We start from the raw sequence: 23,901 nt of genomic DNA, 5'->3' as shown, positions 1-23,901 counted from the left end.
GAAACATTTGTTGACTGGACAGACTTTGAAAGAAGACAGCCTCGTTGGGGACATAGCCGCAGACCCCAAGGAGAGGGATCAGCCTCAGGGACAGGTGAATGGACCAGGCTGCCCCAGCACTTGCCTGGAGGAAGAGCCTTCTCTAGGACTCAGACCGGTTGGGCCAGACTGGAAGGCCTAGGGGGACGAATTAGGGAAGTAAGGGACAGTCATGAGAAGGTGTTTGGGATGGGCTTCTCCAGGGATATTTAAGTAAGGCAAAAGAGAGGTGGTGGCCGTTCCTGACCATGGCCTCAATCAGAGCATCCAGTATCTTCTGTACCAGACCCCTGGATTCGTGTCCCGGGGCTGCCGTAAATTGGTACCACAAACTCAGTGGCTTAAACAATAGAAATTGATTCCCTTGCAGCTCTGGAGGCCAGAAGTCCAAAACCAAGGCATGAGCAGGGCCGTGACTCTCCAGAGACTCCGGGGGGAGACCCTTCCTTGCCCCTTCCAGCTTCTGGGGGCTCCGGACGTTCCGTGGCCTGTGGCCGCATCCCCCCCCCTCACCCAACCTAAACCCTAAACTGTTCTCCAGCTCTGAGCTGCCAAGACTGAGAAACATACTTCTTTTGTAGCTATTTCTCAGCATGTCCATCTTTCCAATAACTTCATGTGATCATTTCCTAAAGAAATCCCAACAGGCTCAAGGAAACACGTGTGGAAAAGTGGGAACGCGCTGACTTCTAAACGGTGTTTCCTAACTGACTCTGCTGTAACGCCGGCCTTCTCCTTTTAACTTGAGGGTGATTTCATCCAATAAACATGCGGCTTCAAATTATGGCCTTATATAAACGAAGCAGCTATGCTACACTTTTTGGAGGCCCCCGTCCTCCTTATTTTCCAGCCAATTCCAAATCATTCGCCAAGCTGATCGGCAGAACCTCACTTTTCCACGCATCAGACCTTGGCCGGGCCTGGAGAGCGGCTCATTCACATTTGTCCACTCATCCCGAGGGCCGAATTTTTGGTGGCCTCCCCCTCTTCCCTGTGCCTCCTTTCTCTGAGAGCATGAGAGAAAGGCCCTGAACTGAGGCTCACATCCCCTCCAAGCGCTGAAAGGACACCAGTATGGCGTTTGCAAAAGCCTTTTTAGTTTTTCAACGTTCAGGTTTCTCAGCGGGAATTCATTTTATCGTGCGCAGAAGATTGGCCATTAGTAACACTGAGATTCACGGTGATGTGCAGCCACCACCTCTATCTAGTTCCAGAACGTTTCCATCACCCCAAAAGGAAACCCTGTCCCCATCAGCAGTCTCTCCCATTCCCCTCCCCCAGCCCCTGGCAGCCACTCATCTGCCTTCTGTCTCTGTGGATTTGCTTATTCTGGACGTTTCACGTCAATGGGATCATACTTGGTATCTGGCTTCTTTCACTCAGCATGATGTTTTGGAAGTTCATCCACGTTGTAGGGTGTGTCAGCACTTCATTCCTTTTTATGGATGAGTAATATTCCACTGGGTGGGTGGACCATATTTTGTTTATCCACTCATCCTTTTTTTTTCTGGCTGTTGCGGGTCTTAGTGGCGGCACTCGGGATCTTTGTTGCCACGTGCAGGATCTTCTTGGCGGCATGTGGGATCTCTTGGTTGCACCATGCGAACTCTTAGTTGCAGCACGCATGTGGGATCTAGCTCCCTGACCAGGGATCGAACCCAGGCCCCCTGCATTGGGAGCTCGGGGTCTTAGCCACTGGACCAGCAGGGAAGTCGCATATCCACTCATCCTTTGATGGGCATTTCCCTTCCACCTTTTTGGCTCTTTCATACAGGAATTTTATAGTCTGACAGATTGGTTTCCATTTTGTGATGAGGGCATAGTTCTCCGATGAGTTCCAGGTAGATGGATCCTATCAGTTTAGGGACGGGTTTTGCTTCCTGTTCACATTGCGTGTGCTTCCGTGAGCATTAGTCAGAAGGCAGAACAGGCATTTTAACTTCGGGGCATTTGAAGAGGCGGTTTGGCTCAAAGACAGACACACGGCTTTTCAGGACCTGCTGCCCCCAACACACGGCCGCGGCGTGCAATTGCCACTTCGCCGAGCTGGGCCCCCAGTTCCTCAGTCCCAGACCTGCTTCCTTTCATTCCAGACACAGTCTGGGGATTCTTGGGGTGCAGGTTTCACATCCACTTGTAGAAAGGACCTTAAGCCACAACGTGACTGGCTTCCAGGTCTCAGGCTCTGTTAAGACTCCGTGAGGAAGACGTGCTTAGAAGCCAGAGAAAACATCTGAGCTCCTCCAAGAGAGATGTCACTGTTTAAGGACATCCCCGGAAGCTGTGGTAATCACAGTATGGCACCACGCAGGTAGCAACAGCCCAGAGGCAGACCCGCGTGTGTAACATAACTTAACGTGTGATCTTTAACAAAGGAGCCTCCCTGGTCTGGGGAGAGACAGATTCTTTAAGAAAAAGCATTAAAACAATTGCTTCACTCTTTGGAGACCATCTGGATTCTCCTTGCACTTCCCACACTGTACCGGGTTGACTGGTGTCCCCCAAAATTCATTCCACCCGGAACCTCAGAATGTGACCTTGATTAGAAATAAGGCATCTGCGGATGTTAAGATCTCAAGGTGGCTTCATCTTGAATCCAATAACTGGTGTCTTTATAAGACGAGAGGAGGACATAGAGACAGAGAAGGCCTCCATGTGACGTTGGGCCAGGAAATCGGAGTAATGCACCTACTCCTAATGGCCAAGGGTCACCGGAAGCCAGGAGAGTCATGGGATGGTTTCATCCTCAGAGCCTCCAGAAGGAGCCAGCCCTGCCCACACCTTGATTTTGGACTCATCCAGAAATGCAAGACAGTACATTTCTCTTGTTTTAAGCCACCTGGTTTATAGTACTCTGTCACAGCAGCCCTAGGAAACTCTTACACCCTCCAGTATAATTTCCAGATGGATAAAGACTGAAATGTAAAGAGTAAGTCCAGGGAGGGAGAGGAATACAGAGTGTAGTTCCATGCTCCCCAGCTCTGGGAGGGGAATGTGCGATAGACATCATGAAAGAAATGACCCACAGATCTGACTGCCTGGAAAATGTAGCATTTGTATCAAAAAACACCGTACGCAAAAGTAAATCTGTATGAATTAGATTCATCAGACGTCACAAAGAGTTAATACCGTTCCTATACAAAGAGCGCCTCCAAACCAATGAGCTAGGTAGGCATGGTTCAGTGGGGAAAAAAGGGCAACTGATATGAACAGCTTCCAGAAACAGAAAAATCGTTACTGAATACAGTGAATTCTCAAAAAACCCAGCCTGACAGAGGATTATAAGTGACAAAATGCTCTTTTGTGCCCACTGATGGCCATGGGTTGAGAAAAATATTGATCCTCGGTGCCAGTGAGGATGCTTTGAGGCAGCACTTCTCAGGCAGCTCCGGGCAGACCTCTCACTTGGGTGGGCCTCTCCGGAAGTCACTTTGGCAGAAGGGGTCAGGGGGCCTTCATAGTGAGGATGTAGAGCGGATCAGATCAGCCCAGTGTTTAGGTTCAAGTGGCGCCACGTGTAGAATGAGGAGTCTCTGGGTCTAAGAGGGTACATCCGCATTGGGAACAGAGCTGCCTGGGATCTGGCAGAGGGGTCCGAGGGGCATTCCAACCTGAGGATGAGGACGGGGGACACGGATGGCACTGGAAGGAGGCAGCAGTGTGGGGCCGGCCCCCGTCTGAGATGCAGGAGAGGGAAGGGGAGGGCAGGGTGCCAGGCCCGTGGTGACGGCCTGGTCAGTGTCTCATGGGGATGCAGCCCGGGCTGGGGGAAGCAGACTTCCCCCTGTGGGTTGGGGGCTTTGGGCAGCTTCTCCGTGACTGGAGGGGGCCTGCAAGCCTGGGCCTGGCTGGGTGGGGAACAGCCAGAGTACGTCCAAGAACTGCTCCCTGCAGCAGCCAGTCTACCCACGGGGGGCTGTCTTATATGGGCCTTGATGGCCAGGGGCTGAGCGCTGGCCAGAGGGCGTCCCCGAGGGGCCCTGTGTTGGGACACTCACACCTAGACCAATGTTTCCAGGCGCTGCCCTGCAGTGGTCCAGAGGATGGAGACAGGGGTCCCTCAGGGGCCCTCCTGACCTCCTGGTGAGAAGAGAAGGCTGTTCTGGGGACAGCAGACAGGATGTGGTCAGTGGGAGGAGCAGGGAGCAAACCCCCTGGGTGTTTGGGGCTGGAGGTGGGGTGGGCGTCCCTGGGCACGAGCTTAGCCCCTGATGGGGGAGTGCAACAGAGTGGATGGGCTCCAGGGGCAGGTCCAGGTGACACCTGATCCCCACGGCTGCAGAGCAAGTGAGCAGGACCAGGAAAGGCATGATTGGCAGGAGCTGGGTGGCGTCTCTGGAGAGGGGAGCAGTGGTTTCTACTGCATGGGGGCATAGTGGACCAAGGGACGGCTGCGAGCAGGAAGGACCGGCTCCAGGCTGCGTGGAAGCCAGGAGGGAACTCGACCCTGAGCTGGAGAAGGATTTACTAGTGTCTTCGGTGTTCAGGCCCATGAGCTATTTCAGTGGGAGGGTCCCCCCCCCGCCCCGGGAAGGGGGAAAAGGGAGCCGCTCTGAGAAGAGAGTGCAGGCTCCCTGGGGAGCAGGACCAGGTGAGGCTGGCTGGGCGTGGGGAGGGCCCCACGGGCAGGTGCAGGGGTGGAGTTTCCCAGGATGCAGATGTGGTGGGCCTACGTGGGCTATGATGGCTGGAGGGGCAGCTGCTGCAGGGTGGGTCAGGTGGGCCCTGCGGGGACTCCTGTGAGGGGCCCCAGCTGGTGTCCACCCTGCCCCACCCCTTCTCTTTGGCCGGCCCGTTCCGTGCAGCTCCAGCGGTCAGCAGACCCCTTGAGCAAGGCTTATCTATTAGTACTTCCTCCTGGCCTGGGGGTGGGGTATGCATTGGCTGGACCTGTGACTGCCCCCATGGCCCCCAGTCTCAAGAGTATGGAGTCCCCTGCTCCTCCCACCAAGGGGCCCAGAGCTGTAAAAGTCTCCCGTGGGCTCCGAGGCTGCCTCATGATCAGCGAGCCCTGGAGGATGTGGGGCAGCACAGAGCTCAGCGGGCCATACAGCCTTCAGCCTGTCCCAGCGTCAACCAGACCCTTGTCAGGGCAGGTGACAGAGGCTCCCGCGAGCAAGATCACGTGGTTGGGCCCTGATGGCTTCTCGCTCAGCCCAGCTCGGTGTCCGCTGGGAGGAGAAAGCAGGCGCATCCCTGCGACCTTTCTGCCGCCTGCATCCGGGCAGCTTGGGCGCGAGACCATCCAAAGCCCCTGGTCCTTGAGCTGGAACGTGCCCCCAGAAGTTGTGGCGCTTGTGAGCCGTGTCTCCATGAATGCGTGTCACAGAGGTTCAGGCTCTGCCTGAAGCCCTGGGTCTGTGCGTGTGTGTGTGTGTGTGCACGCATGTGAGTGTGGGTGTGTTCAAATGAAATTCTGTTCGTGCATGTGTGTCCATGTTTGTGTACATGCATGTGTGAGCACAGTCGTGTGAGAGTGTGCATTCAATCACGCATGTCTGTGTCTGCACGTGTGCTCACATTCGTACATGTATGTTCACAAGCTCACACGTGCGTTCATGTGGCCCTGATTAAGGTGCAGAGCTACAGTTTGGGCTCCTGCCTCTCTCACCAGGCTTGGAAGCGCATAAACTACCCACCCTCCACAGCCTTGTGGGGCTGCCCAGGAACATCCTGCAGTTAGCTCTCATAGTTTCCGGGGGACGGTCAGGTGGGCAGCACCACCTGGCACCTCTGAACACAGACAAGTTCATAGATTCCCAGCCGTTTCCTCGCAGTGGCATCTGAGGAACTCGGTGGCTGGGCTCGAGGATTGGGCATTTTGAAAAGAAAGCAAGAGGTTTTTAAAAGTTGCACTCCTGGGCTTCCCTGGAGGTGCAGTGGTTGAGAGTCTGCCTGCCGATGCAGGGGACGCGTGTTCGTGCCCCGGTCCGGGAAGATCCCACATGCCGCGGAGCGGCTGGGCCCGTGAGCCATGGCCGCTGAGCCTGCGCGTCCGGAGCCTGTGCTCCACAGCGGGAGAGGCCACAACAGTGAGAGGCCTGCGTACCGCAAAAAAAAAAGTTGCACTCCTGGGGAATTCGGTCCTTTCATAATCCACATGCTTTGTTTTAAACAGCTTTATTGGGTGTAATCAATACACTGTAAATGGCACTTATTTGAAGTGTGTGATTAGATGAGTTGTGACGCATGCAAGCACCCAGGAGTCCACGACCACGATCAAGATAGTGAGCACATCCATCACCCAAAAAATCTCCCTGACCCCTTTGTCCTCCCACCCTGTCCCCCTCCTCCAAGCGGCCAACAATCAGTTTTCTGTCTCTAATTAATTTACACTTTTTAGAAATTTACGTACAGTTGACCCTTGAACAACACAGGGGTTGAGGACGCTGACCTTCATATACACACGCAGTCAAAAATCCATGTATAAGGACTTCCCTGGTGGTCCAGCAGTTAAGACTCCATGCTCCCATTGCAGGGGGCCCGAGAGTGATTCCTGGTCAGGGAACTAGATCCTGCGTGCCAACTAAGAGCCCGCATGCTGCAACTAAAAAAGATCCCACAAGCCGCAATCGGAAAAAAAAAAAAAAAAAAAAAAGATCCTGTGTGCAGCAGCTAAGACCAGTCACAGCCAAATAAATAAATATTAAAAAAAAAATCCATGTATAACTTTGCAGTTGGCTCTCCATATCTGTGGCTCTCCATCCTGGGGTTCAACCAACCACAGATTATGTAGTACTAAAGTACATATTTAGTGAAAAAAATCTGCATATAAGTGAACCCACGGAATTCAAACCCATGTTGTTCAAGGGTCACCTGTATGTGGAATCATATAATATGTACTCTTGAAATTTTTATTGAGATGAAATTTGTATAACATTACATTACCCACTTAAAGTGAACAATTCAATGGTATTTAGCATATTTGTAATGTTTTGCAAGCATCACCTCTATCTAGCTCCAGAACTTTTCCATCACCCCAAAAGGAAACCCTGTGTCCATCAGGAGTCTCTCCCCATTCCCCCGCCTCTTCACTTCCCAGACCCTGGGAACCACTGGTCTACTTTCTATTTCTATGGATTTGCCTGTCCTGGACGTTTCATATAAATGGGCTCATACAACATGTGGCCTTTGGTCTCTGTCTTCTTTCATTCAGCATAATGTTTTCAGAGTTCATCCACATTGTAGCATGAATCAGTAACATTCCATTCTGTAGATAGACCACATTCTGTTCATCCATTCATCAGCTGATGGAAATTTGGGTTGTTTCCACCTTTTGGCTATTGTGAATAGGGTTGCTGTGAATGTGTGTGTCCAAGTATCTGTTTGAATCCCTGTCTTTAAGTCTTTTGGGTCCATACCTAGGAGTGGAATTGCTGGGTCTATAGTTACTCTTTTTCGTCTTCTGTCTTTCACTCAGCACACAGATTCTGAGATTGTTCCATGTTGTTCCATGCTGTTGTGACGTTTGTGTTGTGTCCCTTCTCACAGCTGAGTCATGTTCCATTGTATGGCGGTTTATTCGTCCATTCACCGGTTTGTGTACGTTCAGGTTGTTTCTAGTCTGGGACTTTTAGAAACAATGCCATTAAGAACATTCATGTAGGGACTTCCCTGGTGGTGCAGTGGTTAAGAATCCGCCTGCCAATGCAGGGGACACGGGTTCAAGCACTGGTCCAGGAGGATCCCAGGTGCCGCAGAGCAACTGAGCCTGTGCACCAGAGCCCGTGAGCCACAACTACTGAAGCCCGCGCGCCTAGAGCCCATGCTCCGCAACAAGAGAAGCCACCGCAATGAGAAGCCCGTGCACCGCAACAAAGAGTAGCCCCCTCTCACTGCAACTAGAGAAAGCCCACGTGTAGCAACAAAGACCCAACACAGCCATAAATTAATTAATTATAGAAAAAAAGACCATTCATGTACAATCTCTGTATGAACATCTGCTTCATTTCTCTTAAGTCCTAGGAGTGGCTCCTAGGAGTGGGTCACATGCTAGGCATATAATTAACTTAAAGAAACTGCCGGAGTGTTTCCAGAGTAGATGAGCCCCACAGAATTTTTCTGCAGGATACTGTGGCTTTTTGAAAAAAGACACTTATCAACGTTCACATCCATTTATCTGCTAATTCTACATGAGTGAACTGATCCCAAGGAAATGCTCAGACTTGGACACGAAGATGTGCGTCCAAGGACTCAGAAATCATGTTTCAAAGCGTATTTCATGGCACGGAGAAATGTTCATCTGTACCAACATACCACATTGAGAGCAATTCAGGTTTTATTAAAACATGTAACATCTATTAAACTGGAAGGAAATATACCAAAGTTACTTAATAATTTGGAGGAAAGTTTAGAAAATTAAATACTCCCATCTCCCCCAACCTTCCTACCTGTTGCCACCACCTACCTACCTGTTTGTAGCAGCTTCATAATGTCTGGTTTTGTTCAGCCTCACCCATCCCTCACCCTCCTAACACTGCTGTGGGACTCAGTTTCCCAGAACCCAGATCATCTCAGCCTCTGAGTCATGCTTCTGTCCAGGGCAGAGGTCTGCATACTGTTTCTATAAAAGACTGGAAAATAAGTACGTTCAACTTTCCAGGTCTTAAGGTTACTAATCTGTGTCGTGACTATTCACTTATGCTGATACAACGAAGGCAGCTGTGGACAGTATGTACATGAATGGGCAGAGCTTCGTTGTGAACTCCTCTTCATCCCTCAGAACCCCTCTTAGATGTTACCGTTCCCCTAAAGCCTTCTCTGGCTCTTGGGAACAGTAACTTCTCACGCTCACGGTTGATATTCTCTCACATTTTTTGCATATTAGCTTCTCCCGCTGGGCTTTGAGCCAAGGTCTCGTTCATCTTTTTATCTTCAGTCACGCTTGGGTGGCACACAGTGGGCCCCCACGTGACCCACACTGCCTTTCTGCCTTTTGCTCCAAGACACAAAATGAGCTGTTGCCAGGACTGGCTGCCTTTTCTCTTTCTCGAAATGTCTTTAGGAGCAAATGCATTTTGTCCAGGGAACCCTGTTACATTGAGTCATCATGTCTCCCCAGTTTCCTCTGCCTGGGATGACTCCTTGGTCTTTCCTTGTTGCTCATGACCTTCACAGTCTTGGGGAGGACTGCCAGGCGTCCCACAGGATGCCCCCAATTTGGGGCTGATGTTCTTGTCATGATTGGAATGGGGTTGTGGGTTCTGGAAGCAAATGCACTCTGAGCAGTTCTCTCGAGCGAGTTTTTGGGGGCCCTCCCTGAGTTCATCCTCCTCAGTGGGGTTTCAGGTACCCGGGAGTTTCAAGGTCCCTGAGTTTCGGGGCAGGTTCAGTCTTGCTCATCCCAACCTTCCTCTCGCAACCTTCCTCATGTGTTTTGGGGACATAACCAAGGCCCATGGGGCCGCGTCTTCATCCACTTAGGGATCTGCCAGGGGAGGTTCTGTCAAGAGAGGAGAGTCCAGGAAGGGCTGAGCTCTGAGATGGTTGTGGCCATTGGACTTGAGGGTTGAGAGGCTGCTGGGGAGGGACGGGGCCTGGGATGGAGCAAACTCCAGGGGAAGGGTTTGATCTTGGCAGGAGGGGCCTGGCGATGTCGCTCTGCAGGAGCCACAGACCTTAGGTGAGTGTCACGTTTAAGGACAGATAAGGCTCTTCGGCCCTTCTGGCTTTTCAAGAGAGCCCACGGATTCAGGCCATGGGTCTGAGGCTGTCTGTCCAGAGGTGAATGTCAGTGTCCCCCCACCCCCACCTTCGCCCTTCTGATTTTGCCACCCCCTTCCCTTCCAGCTCCAGGACGCGCGCCCTGAGCCCGGGAGGCATGCTGAGGCCAGGCCGCCGGCAGGATGAGTGTGAAAGAGGCGGGCAGCTCCGGCCACCGGGGGCAGGCGGCCTACCACCTGCACATCTACCCGCAGCTGGCCACCAGCGAGAGCCAGACCCCGTGCCAGGCCTCGTGCCGCGTGACAGCCACCAAGGACAGCACCACATCCGACGTCATCCAGGACGCCATCACCAGCCTGCAGCTGGACGGCAGCAAGCGCTACGTGCTGGTGGAGGTCAAGGAGACGGGCGGGGAGGAGTGGGTGCTGGATGCCAACGACTCGCCTGTGCACCGCGTGCTGCTGTGGCCACGGCGGGCGCAGGACGAGCACCCCCAGGAGGACGGCTACTACTTCCTGCTGCAGGAGCGCAACGCAGACGGGACCATCAAGTACGTGCACATGCAGCTCGTGTCCCAGGCCACGGCCGCCCGGCGCCTGGTGGAGCGTGGCCTCCTGCCCCGGCCTCAGGCGGACTTTGATGACCTGTGCAACCTCCCCGAACTGACCGAGGAGAACCTCCTGAAGAACCTCAAACACCGCTTCCTGCAGCAGAAGATCTACACGTACGCCGGGAGCATCCTCGTGGCCGTCAACCCCTTCAAGTTCCTCCCCATCTACAACCCCAAGTACGTGAAGATGTACGAGAACCAGCAGCTGGGCAAGCTGGAGCCACACGTGTTCGCGCTGGCCGACGTCGCCTACTACGCCATGCTCCGGAAGCACGTCAACCAGTGCATCGTCATCTCAGGCGAGAGCGGCTCCGGCAAGACGCAGAGCACCAACTTCCTGATCCACTGCCTCACCGCCCTGAGCCAGAAGGGCTACGCCAGCGGCGTCGAGAGGACCATCCTCGGTGCTGGTCCGGTGCTGGAGGTGAGCGGGACTGCTCGGCGGAGGGGCCTTAACACCTGGGTTTGGTTATCGTTCAGATGACGGCCATGGAGGAAGCAGTTATACTCACGTTTTCCAGAAACAGGAGGCTTGGCATTCCATGCAGGGCCACACAGGGAGGCACCAGGGCTCAGCAGGAGGCAGCAGGAGCCAGGGGAGGGTGTAGGCAGGAGTCTGTCGTGGTTTTCACGGGAAGGGTCCGGTGAGGCAGGGTAAGCAGGCTTAGGGTGGCTAGTCTGAACAATTGCAGAGTTTGGGAGCATAAAGGCTGCCCTGGTTGTCTGGTACTTGGCCCTGGGGTAATCAGGGCAGGGAGAGAGTAGCCCTGAGTGTGGGGGGCGGGTGTAGGCTCTGAAATGGTTGGTTTGTATTTGGAAGGCGTGTTTGTAGGAGAGTCCTTTGCTTTCTCTAGGACTCGGCCAGGCCTGGCGGGGGCAGTCCCTCCAGGGTCAGCCAGGCCCCAGGTGTCAAAGCATCAGAATAGAGAAAATAACAAGGCCTGATCAATGCCTTGATGTCCTCTTAAAGTACTCCCAATGTCTGGAGGGGCGGCAGTCTGCACTCCAGGTCCCAGAAAGAGAAGGATGGCGTGTCCAAACTGAATAGTTCACGGTGGGGTGTTTCTGGCAGGGAGTAGGACCGTGGGGTAGAAGGAGGCCAGCAAGGTGAGTTCAGACCTGGGGGCTGGGGACGGGCTAGAGGAGGGGCTGCTTGGCAGTGCCTAAGAGTCAGCGGGGGAGGAAATGCCCCAGCTTCCTGCGCCCTCTCCAGTGTTCCCATTGGCCAGACCCCACAGGAGTCACGGATGTGTCACTGTGGGTGAGCCTTCTGGACATGGGGGCAGTGGAAGTGATCGCAGTGATCACTCACTCTCAGGGTCTTAGGACAAGATGCATCCACGTCTCAGAACATAACTTAACGGTCGTCACCTGGTGAGTGCCGGGGCCGCGTAAGGGCCCGGGGTGTGCGCCTCTGGGTTTGGGGGTCTAAGACTCTGCTTGCTTTCTTTCTGCTTTTAATAAGATTTTGCAGTGATTAAATGATTTTAAGTATGTAACTTAAATAGTTAAATTTTATTAAATATAATGACATAAATCACTCTATTTCTTTGAGCAGTTTTAGGTTTACAGAAATACTGAACAGACAGTACAGAGAGTTCCCGTATTCTCCTGACACTTCTGCCCTTCCCCCTGTCGTTAACATGTTGTATTTGTTAACGATTGGTGAGGGCTTCCCTGGTGGCGCAGTGGTTGAGAGTCCGCCTGCCGATGCAGGGGATGCGGGTTCGTGCCCCGGTCCGGGAAGATCCCACGTGCCGCGGAGCGGCTGGGCCCGTGAGCCATGGCCACTGAGCCTGCGCGTCCGGAGCCTGTGCTCCGCGACGGGAGAGGCCACAACAGTGAGAGGCCCGCGTACTGCAAATAAAAAAAAAAAAAAAAAAGGCATGTTATCTCTTGAAAAGAAACAGGTTTTAAAAAAAAAAAAAACAATCGGTGAGCCAGTATTGACACATCATTATTAACTAAAGTCCACAGTGTACATTAGGATTCACTCAGTGTTGCACCTGCTACGGGTTTGGACAAATGCACAATGTCACGTATCCACCCTGAGTATCACACAGAATGGTTCCACTGCCCTGAAAATCCCCTGTGTTCTGCCTGTTCATCCCCTTCCCTCCCTCCAGCTCCTGGAAACCACTGATCCTTTTACTGTTTCCATAGTTTTGCCTTTTCCAGCATGCTGGATGGCTGCAATCATACCATCTGTAGTCTCTTCAGACCGGCTTCTCTCACTTAGTACTAAATACTAGTACTAAGGTTCCTCTGCATCTTTTCTCGGCTCGAGACCTCGTATCTTCATGTTGCTGAGTAACACCCGCTGGATGTGCTGCAGTCTGTCCATCCGCAGGACCCCAGACCCTCTGTCCGAGGAGTAGGCTCGGGGTGGGGTGGGAGCAGGGGTAGGTTCAGGGGTCCCACCCTCCCTGAAGCAATGACCTCCAGCTTCTTACTGAAATTCACTGAAATCTCATCTGGGCTGTACCGGCTGAATACACTTCAGTTCCTCTTCCTCTCTGACGATCTCTGAGATCATGAGCAAGAAATTAGCTGGGGCTGTACAGCCTGGCCCCGTGCCAGCACGCATGGCCTATATCTGTCTTCTCCTATACATGTAATGTAAAGATTCATTGTCATTTTTTGCGCAAGCATTTCAAAGACTACCTAGTGATCCGGCCGCAGGACGGACGCTTTTCTCTTCAGCGCTGTGTACCCTGCATGCGTTCCCTCCTCTAATCATCCATTCATTCTGCAAATATTCCGCCTGCAGGCACCGTTCTTGGCCCTGGGCTATGCCGTGGCCAAAATCGGCACAGAGGCCTGCCCACAGGGAGCTGCCGCCTGGTGACAAAGAGGCAGGCAGCAAGAGAAACAGCAGCCTCGCATGTGAGCTAAGAGCTGATAAGAACAGTGGGCGGGCTCGCGGAAGAAGGGGTAAGGGGGCAGGAGGCAAGAGGGTGATGCCGAACCGGGCCTGGAAGCGGGTGGGGTGAGCAATGCGGCGTCTGGGGGGGGACACGGCCAGTGCACAAAGCCGGGAGGCTGGACCGTGCCTGGCGTGTTGAAGAAAGTCAGGGGCCCTGGGGTCACGGGAAGGAGCCAGAGTGGGGTGAGCAAGGGGCAGAGCAGGAGGCGATGGGGACTTGGAGGTGACAGCAGATCATTCAGGGCCTTGCAGGATCACGGGGTGGGCACTGTGTGATATGGGAGCTACGGAGGGTGTCCCAGGTTCAATCTGGCTCCATCCCAGCTCTGGAACTCGGCTGCCGTGAAACCACCAATGGCCCCACTGTCCTCCCAGCAATGGCCGGGGCCCATAACAGGTGCTCTATGACGGGATAAAACAATGCAGGCACTGAGTGACTTTAGAAATCGGGGACAGGAACAAGAGGACGGACCCAGCATTTACCGAGTGGGGAATTTTGCCAAGTGGGCCCTTCAACCCTCACAGAACCAGGCATGCGGGTGGGTGTGACAAGGTTTGATGAAGATGCCGAGCCCCAAGGTTTCAGTGCAACACAGCGAGGAGGCAGGTTTGGCCCCGCGGTGCAGCTTCCTTTTCTAGCTGAGGACCATCCAGGGCACCGGGATGAGGTTCCTGGCGCTGCCCTAACAAAGTACCACAGACTGGGTGGCGTCAAAGAGAGGAATTTACTCTCTCTCACAGTTCTGGAGGCCTGAAGTCTGAAGTCTAGGTGTGGGCCGGGCCACACTCCCTCCGAAGGCTCTAGGGGCAGATGCTTTCTTGCCTCTTCCCACTTCCGGGGGCTCCAGGCGGGCGCTCCTTGGCTTGTGTTGCTCCAATCGCAGCCTCTGTCATCATATTGCCTTCTCTTCCTGTAAAGACACCAGTCATCATTGGTTTTAGTGGCCGCCCCAATCCAGGATGACCTCATTCTAACTAATTACGTCAGCAAAGACCCATTTCCACATCAGGCCACGTTCACAGGTTCCAGCGTCAGGTCAATATAGACGAGCCTTTTGCGGGGGGGACACAAGTCAGCCCGCAGCAGTCCCCCGCCGAGTGACAGCTGGACGTGTCTTGGGTCTTCTTCCCCAAGGGCCGCCACTGGTGATCCTGGGGGCCCATCCGTCCTCCTGCTGGCCTCCATGCTCCTCCCCTGCCGTTGCCCCGAAGGATTCTGGCACATTCTACGAGGGCCGTTAGTCACCTCCGTGGCGGGTGTCTGTACCCCGTGAGTCAGATGCCTCTGACCTTGCCCGGCTGCCTCCCTCGAGCCTCAGCAGTGTGAGCCGGCAAGGCCAAATTTCCCCAGGGGTTAGGAGCTGCTGGAGGGCGGTGCCCATGCCAGCTTCCAAAACAGGCTTGAGCCAGATCCACGTCACAGCCATAAATGTGCTTCCTGAGGCGACCATTTGGAAAAGGGAGAAGGTTGTTTTAGTTTAGAGCCAGGCTTTGCAGCCAGAGCACCACTGACGTCTGGGGCCGGGTCAGTCTCTGGGCTGGGGGCCATCATGTACGCTGTGGGGTGTTGAGCAGCACCCCTGGCCTCCACCCACCCGATGCCAGTAGCATCCCCTCCCCCCAGTGGCAACAACCGAAAAATGTCCCCAGACATCACCAAGTGTCCCCTGGGAGTAGAATCTCCCCTGGGTGAGAACAGCTGCCTTAGTCACAGCTTGTAATCCCACAAGACCCAGTCACCGTTTCTTTCAAGTGTTGATGGCTTAGAAATTGTCCGTAAGTAAGTCCCAAGCATTCTGAGCTAACTTGAGAGTTACTTTCTAACAACAGGAATAATTAGCTACCGTGCCTTTGGGCCCACTGTGTGTCAGGCTTTGGGTGCCACAGTCTTCATCCATCATCTCTCTGAGGACTCACAACAGCTCTGCTCATTTTAAAGACGAGAGAACAGAGCCCCAGAGAGGTGTGCTGGTGTGCAAATGTCCTGGGGCTGCCGTCACAGAGTACTATCAATGGGAGAGGGTGGAGGTGGAGGGCTTAAAACAGCAGGAATTTATTCCCTCACAGTTCTGGGGGCCGGAAGTCTGAAATCAAGGTGTAGGCAGGGCTGGCTCCTTCTGGAGGCTCCGACGGAGAATCCATCCCGTGTCTCTCTCCTGGTTTCTGGTGGCTGCCAGCAACCCTTTGGCACTCCTTGGCTTGTGGCCTCATCACTCCAGGCTCTGTCTCTGTGTCCATATGGCCTTCTCCCCGTCTGCCTCTGTATCTCGAATCTCCTTTCTCTTACAAGAACACCGTCATTGGATTTAGGGCCTAGATGATCTCACCTCAAGATCCTTACTTTAATTCCATCTGCAAAGACCCTATTTCCAAAGAAGGTCCCACTCACAGGTTCCAGAGATCAGGACTTGGACATATCTTTTTGAGGGACACAAGTCGACCCGGTACAGTGTGGGTACCCCAGGCGACACTGCAGGCAGCCACAGCCAGACCACCGTTAGAACCCAGCCTGAGCCTAAGTTCACGGTACCCCTCTGCACCTTCGTGAAAGATTTCCTCTCTCAGCTCGGCTGGGGCCGCAGGAAGCCTATCGGGACTTTTTCTCAGCTCCCTGAAAGGAGAAGTTGAGTTGTCTTGAGGTTTGGGTGTCGCCGGGCGCCCCCCCAGGCAGGGGTTGCAAACTTGCTGTGCAATTCTGACCAGAAAACAGGAAGGCGGCACTGTGGAAAGCCGGTTCCAATCAGCTGATCTGCCCGCCCACTGCAGTTAACTGTTACTGTCACTGTTTCACACGATGTCACTCGGCCACCCTGCAGCCTGCAGCCTGCCCCCTGAACCGCCCCCAGAAACGCGACGTTTGTGCAGGAGTGTTGCCTTAGGTCAGAAATACTGAAGGTGCAGAAGGCAGGCTCACCAGGGCAGTGCAGTCTGGGGTCCGTTACCCACGCCGGGCGCCCTCTGAGAACCTGGCGACATTGTGATGCAGCTGCCCCGGCATCAGCCACCGGGCTGGCCTCAAAGCCCACCCAGGACGTGCCCCTCTGCCTCGGCATCAGGGCTGAGGGTGGAGGATGCTTAGGCCAGTGTCCTCTTTGTCCTTCCTGAACTGTAACACACGCCACTGACATTTGCCAACGCGCACAGGGTTTTAATTTCGAAAGCAGAAATGAAACGAGGATCCTTGCTGGCTGGGCCATTTTCCCAAGCGCCCAGAGGCCGAGGTTTCGGGACCTCCATGTAGCTACTGTGGCCTGGCCCACGCAGAGAGAGAAGGCTGGGAGATGGTGGCACCCCAAGCTGCCTGGCATACCCACAGGAGGCTGGTGACCAGGACAGCAAGGCGTGGGACCGAGGGTGTCCTGGAGCTCTCTGCTGCCCCTGACCCACCTCGGGGGCCCTGAAGGAGCCTGTCCTGGGACTGGGATGTGTGCCGGCCTTGGTCCTGAACACCAGTCCCCACTGAGGGCCCCACAGACCCAGTGTCACATGACCCCAGGCTCGCCCAGTCTCCGCCCACCCCTCAGGCCACTGGGTCTGTTCCCACTACCCTCTGTCAGCACTGGCCAGCCTACCCGAGCAGGTCACCCTGAACCAACATGCCATCATTCACCTTGACCTTTACCCACAGGGACCTCTGCCCAGAACATGTCTTTCCCTCCCACAGGATGAGGATGGGCCAGTCTCTGCCCATCACCGGGGACACACGGGCAAAGCCACTCAACTGGTGTGACACAAGGTTCCAGAACCAGGGGTGTGCCTCTGCAGTTAGGTTTTCTGTTTAAGAGCTTTGTTGAGGTATAATTCACCCATTTCGAATGAACAATTCAGTATTTTTTAGCAGATCCACAGTGTTGTGCAACCTTCACCTCTGTCTAGTTCCAGAACGTTTCCATCACCCTCAAAAGGAGACCCCATTAGCAGTCGTTCCCCGTCGCCCCTCCCCCTGCCCCTGACAACCACTGGTCTTCTTTCTGCCTCTGTGGGTTTGCCTGTTCTGGACATTTCATGGGATCACACAAGCTGTGGCCTTTTGTGTCTGGCTCCTGGCACTCAGCTTGGTTTTTTTCCAGGTTTATGCACACTGTAGCGTGTGTCAATGCTTCATTCCTCCTTCTGGCTAATAGTCCACTGTATGGATAAGACCACATTTTTTTTTTTTACCTCTCACCAGTTTTCTCAGGATTTCAATCCTTTGTATCGCTGACTCTGCGGTTGTTTTCTCCTCAGTCCTGACCCCCTCCCTGCCCCAGCCAGGCCAGCGTCCCCCTCATCAGTGTCCCCCTCCGTCAACAACGGGAGGGTGGAGGGTGTGGGGCGGAAGTGGAGGTGATCCCACTGGAGACTCTCGAGCTGAGCCGGGGAGGAGAGCGGAGCCCTGGCCAGCAGCCTGCTCCGGGTGTGCGGGGCCCCCCGGGCGTGCCGAGGGCTGGCCGGGGGCGGGCAGACACACCTAGGTCCGTCCATCTGTGTCATCCATCTACATGGGGCTGTCACACCTGGGAAGAGGCTGGTGGCCAGGAGGGGGCTGGCATCCGGGAGCAGTGAGAAGTGAATGTGTGGCGCAAGCCACCCGAAGCCTCGGAAAGCAGAGCGGGCTCCCGGAGCCGAGATATCAAATCAGAGCAGACAGAGTCCAGGGGGGAGAAGGAGGCGGGCTCAGAGCTGGCTGCGCAGCGCTGTCGGGATCTGCTCCCCGGACGCTTGCGAGGACTGCGGTCTGGGGTGCTTCATCCAAGGGATGCGCCGGCAGCACAAAGACCCCCTTGAGCCCAGCCTTGTCAGGCCTTAGAGGTTGTCCAGTCACGCAGGAGCAAGCGGCGAGCTGGGGCACCTCCCAGCCTTGCTCATTAGCTACAGGAGGAGGTAAGTTTGCCGGGAGGAGTGAATGTTGAGAAAAGGGCATGGGGCCACGGACAGGCCTCTGGGGGCCATTTTGGGGGCATGGGCCCCGGCAGGGAGGAGGCTCTGGATCAGGTCAGAAGGAGGCAAGTTACTGATGTCGCACCCCTACCCCCACGCCGAACCCGCAAAGTGGGCCGGGGCATTTACAGCAAGAGGGGTATCTGGGCTGGGAGCCTTTATCTGGGGCTTGTCTGTCTGTCTCCAGGGTCCTAGGGCCCCAGAGGCCCAGACTGTGTCTGCTTTGCGTTTTGGGGTGTTTCTCTGGTCTGTTGATGGGAAAGTCGGGCGTCAGCAGGCAGCTGGGTGGGGAGGCAGCGGGATTAGGCTTGGGAGAGTCTGAGGCAGCAGCGTGGGGTGCTCCAGGGAGAGATGTGCCAGCCACACATACCCCAACCCCCAGCCAGCGGTCAAGGCTCAGCTGGACCTGGGCTGTTCTCGAGGCCGGGTGGCTGGAAGGTCGGCACTCTGAACATCAGAGTCAACAATCTATGCAGGGGTAGGAGGGGAGTGAGAGCCAGGCCAGGGTGGGCTCCCGGGAGAATGAGCGTTAGAGGGAGACAGGCGAGGATGGAGGAGAGGATGCCGTGGGGCCTGAAGGCTGATCACTGAGAGCCTTGGAGGGTTGTCCCACCAGGGCAGCTGCAGGGAGGGAGGAATCGAATTTCTGGCTGCTTCTGTGCCCCAAGTGGCTTCCCCAGGATGTTTGGGGAAGTCGTTGGGGGGCCCTGGTTTGGCAGAGTAGCCCGAGGGCGGGCAAGACCTGAGGCTGGAATCCGGGGTAGGAGGGGGACAGCAGGAGGGCCGATCCCACAGAGGATGACAGGGTGAATGAGGCCTCGTGTGGGGTCAGCTTCAGGCCTTGCAGACAGAAACACAGAGGGGCCAAGGCTGTGCTTCCACGCTGCTGACACCTGGGGCCAGATCCTTCTCTGGGGTGGGGTGCTAAGCAGCATCCCTGGCCTCCACCCACCAGATGCCAGTAGCACCCCCTCTCTCAGTCAGAAGAATTATAAATGTCCCCAGGCATCACCAAGTGTCCCCTGAGGGGCAGAATCACCCCAGTTGAGAAGAATTTTTAGGCCGACTGCAGGCAAAGAATGATTTCAGCGTTACAGATGTCCTGTACCCAAATAGGTTCAAATTTGGGGGTTAACATCGTGCTGTTGTACTTACACGTCAACCCATCTGTGCTCAGCTCTGTCTCACCAGCTTAACAAGGGGTGGGTGGCGGGCGGGGATGCAGTTTCTGGCTGGCGATCTGCTTCGTTTCCAGGAGCGGGTGGCTGGTGCTTCTTCCTGCCCTGTGGCCAGCCACGGCCAGGAGAACGGCCACTGCCCACCCACCACCAGAAACCTCACGTCTTTCTCACCAACAACAAAGTATGCTCGGGTGCAAGGGTCAGGTTTTCCATCCAAGTTTGGTCTTCCAAGCACACTTGGGGCGAAGTCTTCAAGTGTTATTCGAAAAGCTGCTCATCAATACAAAAAAAAAAAAAAAAGCAGCCACTCACGTGGTAACACCCAGAGCTGAGAAGTCACACACTCCCGCGGGTTTTCTTGCAGGCGAACGTCATGAAAGAGCTTTAGTGGATTTTGGGTGCAGTTCGTGCTGGTCCCTATGCACTGGAATTTTGTCATCCCCTCCACCCCGTCCTCCTGCGGGGTGACTTTCTGAACCTCACGCCAGGTGCTGACTGTGGTTCAGCTCTTCTTTAAGTGTCTCCCCAACAGGAAACAAACCAGGGCTGCCATCGTGGTTTTTGCTGCCGGGGAACGTGCATGGTTATCCACCCCACTTTGGTAAAATTGTGACATTATTTTGTTAAAGCTTTTGGTTGCACCTTGGTGCTTTGCTTTGCTTTGTTCAGATAACGGTTCGTTTTTTTAGTATCTTTTCCCCTGTTTGAAGTATAATTTCTTTTTGCGTGTACCAGGGATTGGCCCACTACAGCCCACAGGTTAAATCTGCTTGTTTCTACGCATAAAGTTTTATTAATACTCAGCCACACCTGCTCATTTACATATTGTCTGTGGTGGCTCTCAAGGCAGAGTGGGGCAGTTGTGACAGAGACACTGTATGGCCCCCAGAGCCAAAAATATTGAACCCCTGGCCCATTACAGGAAAGGTTTGCCGACCCCTTGTACTTTGTGCACATGGAACGTGCTAGAACATTCCAGTTACTTTCTCTGTGCACACTTCTGTCTCCTGCTCTGCTCTCCCTTCCCAAACAAGGAAACCAGGTTCCCACCCTCGTTCCAGATGGCTCCTGTCACCAGCTCAAATTTTCTGTGTTTGTCTGTGCCACATGTGTGTTCATATATTCATAAATATACATCTATCTATAGGGGAGTCTGAAAGCGGTCTTGAGGGGTCAGAAAAGAAGGACTTGGATGTAGATGTCCCAGAAGTTCATCTCATAAGTTCACCTTTCAGCTCTCCCTCTCCTGCTCGAGCGCTCTGTGTTCCACAGGCAGCTGGGAGCACTTGTGCAGCCAGGGTGTGTGAGCTCTGGCTGGGGGTAGTGGGACCTGTGTGTGGGCCCCTCCCAATCTCGCATATCCAGGAGGGGCCCTCGAAGGGTTTCCAGCCGCACCCTGGGCCCTAAGACCACCTGCATCCTGCCTGCAGGGCAACACGGTCTGCCGGGGCACAGTAGGATGAGGACACCAAGCAAGACCCCAATGCCTCCTGGACCCACCCTCCCCACCCCAACCCCTGGACCCTCCCTCCACAAGCTGCCAGGAGAGGCAGCATGAACTCGCCGGGGCTGATGGGGCCAGGCCAGAGGTGCACACTCAGGGCCACAGCACCCCTGGAGGAAGCTACCGTCTGGGGTGCCAGATGTGTGCCCAGGAGGATGTGCTGGAGCTCACGGCAGAGGGATAATTCAGCCAGAGAGATGAACATTAGGGCAGGCTTCTCGTAGCCTGGGGTTGGGGTGGCTATGTTGCCAGCCCTGGTGCTTAGTACGTATTAGCAGGCATGGGTGTTCCCAGCTCACCACAAGGATGTTACAAGATGTGGAAAATGGTGGGAGCTGCTACAAGGCGCCACATGGATCGGAAGGAGGGAACGGGGGCAGAGTGACAGATAGCCCAGAGACTGCACAGCTGAGAAGTAGGGCCACACCAGAGCAGGATGGAGGTACAGAAGGGTAAGAGGTTGTCTTTGGGGGTGTGGAGAGGATCGGGGTGCCCTACAGCCGTGAGTGCCTAGGCCTTTGATCAAGGGGACCCTGGAAGCGTTAGGGAGGGGACGGCCACCTGGAAGCCGTGGCCCACCAGCATTCTCTGCCCCTCCCATGCCCTGCAGACCCGCGAGGCTGCCTTTCTGGCCTAAAAGGGCAGAGCCTGACGCATTGTAGTAATCTAAGCCTATTTTAGACCAAAGTGGAAGTTATATTTTTGGGAACATTGCATCTAAGAGAAAAGTGAAATTATGGGTGTATTTTAAGCAACCAGAAGGGCTTCCTTGGAATTTGCAAAAAGAGTTGATTAAAAGGCAAAGCATAGCTCCGGGCCCAGGACATCCCTGCCATGGCCACCGCCCTTTCAGAATATTCTGGGCACTTTGCTGCACCAGGGCTGGGTGGTGGGTGGGGATGTCCAGCCATCATCTATCAGGTACATCTGCCTCGCTGTTTGGGGCAGGGATGCAGCCGGGCGTCGAGTGACCACAGGGCCTGGCAGCCTATTTGTTTCCTAGCGATTATCCAGGATGGAGTGGCTTCAGGGCCCTGTCCCCAGCATCACTGGGGAGTTTCCCTCTGGAAGTTTCCTTCTGTGTCATTCAGCCGCTGCTGGCCGCAGCCAGTTCCCGAGGCCATGCCCAGCAAGACCTCAGTTACCTGAGGCCCAGAAGCGATCTGTCTTTTGGAAAGGCCGAGGGGTCAAGCCCAAGGCTCTCGGTCAATCACCCAGCCACTGACCAGCCCTGCGACCCCAGCTCATGGCTGTAGACCGGCTCCTCCTGGGTGGAGGGGGAAATGGCCACCCGCTGGCAATGGTCAGGTGCCCGGACCCAAAGCCTTCCATGATGTGAGCTATCAGGATACGCTAGATGGTATCCTCACCCCTTTAATAGAGAGTAAGTCACAGCAACCTGTGAGTATTTACACACTTCCACTTAGCCCTTCCTGAGGGGCCAGGGATCTCCAGGGCAGCCAATTTAAAAAAAAAATTTTTTTAATTGAAGTGTAGTTGATTTATAATGCTGTGCCAATCTCTGCTGTGCAGCAGGGTGACTCAGTTATACACATACAGACGTTCTTTTTTTTCATATTCTTTTCCATTATGGTTTATCACAGGATATTGAATATAGTTCCCTGTGCTCTACAGTAGGACCTTGTTGTTTATTCATCCTGTATATAATAGTTTACATCTGCTGATCCCAAACTCCCAGCCTTTCCCTCCCCCACCCCCCTCCCCCTTGGCAACCACAAGTCTGTTCTTTATGTCTGTGAGTCTGTTTCTGTTTTGTAGACAGGTTCATTTGTGCTATATTTTAGATTCCACATATAAGTGATGTCATATGGTATTTCTCTTTCTCTTTCTGACTTACTACACTTAGTATGATAATCTCTAGTTGCATCCGTGTTGCTGCAAATGGCATTATTTTCTTCTTTTTCATGGCTGAGTAGTATTCCCTTGTATATACATACTACATCTTCTTTATCCACTCATCTGTCAATGGACATTTAGGTTGTTTCCAGGTTTTGGCTATTGTGAATAGTGCTGCTATGGACGTAGGGGTGCGTGTATCTTTTTGAATTACGCTCGGTTCTTAGCCAGGGGTGATTCTGCCATCAAGGGACATTTGGAAACGTCTGGAGATGTTTTTTTGGTTGGCCAAGGATGCTGTTCCACATCCTACGGTGCACAGAACAGCCCCTCTGCAGAGGATGGTGCGTCCCCAAGTGCCAGTAGTCCTGAGGCTGAGAAACCCACTCTAGTTTAGGGGCCTTTAGGATGTACAGTTGAAAATCAGGCCTGGGGCTCTGGACAGAGTCTGCAGGGAGCTGCGTGGATCCAGGAGCCACTGCAGGGACAGAGCTGCTTATTGGAGGTGTGAATATTGGTGAGACTGTGGGGAGGGGGAGAGAGAAGATTACAAGGACCTGAAGCCCCAGAGGGAACTTCTCCAGTTCTGCCAAAGTGCCTGGACCAGTTCTTTCCCCTCAGCATGTGACTGTGTCCCTCCCCTTGGAATTTACCACCTCCAGGTCCTCTGGGCCAAGAGCCACCTCTGCCAGGAAGCCCGACTCAGCAGTGCATGTGCTGTGTGACCTACAGCAAGTTGACCTCTCTGCTCTGCCTGCTGATCTCTCCTGCCCCAGGGCCTTTACACATGCTGCACCCGCCTGTGTCATCATCTAAAGGCCACCCCGAAGCCTCCTGGGAGAGGCAGAGGAGAGCTCCAGAAGGTCACGAGGCCAGCAGAGTCCTAGCACAGAACCAGCACAGTGTGGCTCCCTGCCCCACGCCCTGAGGCTCTGAGGGGCCCTTTGGTGTTCAGGGCCCATTTGTTTCCTGCAGGAGCTAGTCTAGCTTAGCAGCCCCAGATTTCAGATATAACAGAGCAGGGAGTGAGTGCGCCCTGGGATGAGGCCCTGGCAATGCTGAGGTTGGGGGGACACCTCATGGGGATCCAGCCCTCATGTGCATGGGCAGCCTTCTGCACCCGTTCCAGAGCTGCCCCATAAAGAAGATGGGAGGTGCCAAGGAGAGGCCCCCCACAAGAGAAACGAAGGCTGGGGCAGGC

At 54.3% G+C, this 23,901-nt stretch overlaps 1 protein-coding gene across 11 annotated transcripts in view; it reads left to right on the top strand.

Moving 5' to 3' along the window:
- Nucleotides 1-23,901, top strand: part of MYO9B (myosin IXB) — an 89,442-nt gene that overhangs the window by 7,453 nt on the left and 58,088 nt on the right. For all 11 annotated transcript variants that reach the window (XM_032627892.1, XM_032627888.1, XM_032627883.1 and 8 more), the window contains exon 2: nucleotides 9,829-10,736. In XM_032627892.1, coding sequence (XP_032483783.1) covers nucleotides 9,885-10,736 — 852 coding nt within the window. In that variant the 5' untranslated portion in view covers nucleotides 9,829-9,884. The remainder of the gene's footprint in view (nucleotides 1-9,828; nucleotides 10,737-23,901) is intronic.

The sequence above is a fragment of the Phocoena sinus genome, chromosome 3 (genome assembly GCF_008692025.1).
Source record: "Phocoena sinus isolate mPhoSin1 chromosome 3, mPhoSin1.pri, whole genome shotgun sequence".
Taxonomy (NCBI): domain Eukaryota; kingdom Metazoa; phylum Chordata; class Mammalia; order Artiodactyla; family Phocoenidae; genus Phocoena; species Phocoena sinus.
The sequence above is the reverse complement of the archived record's forward strand: the minus strand, read 5'-3'. Positions and strand labels throughout refer to the sequence as shown.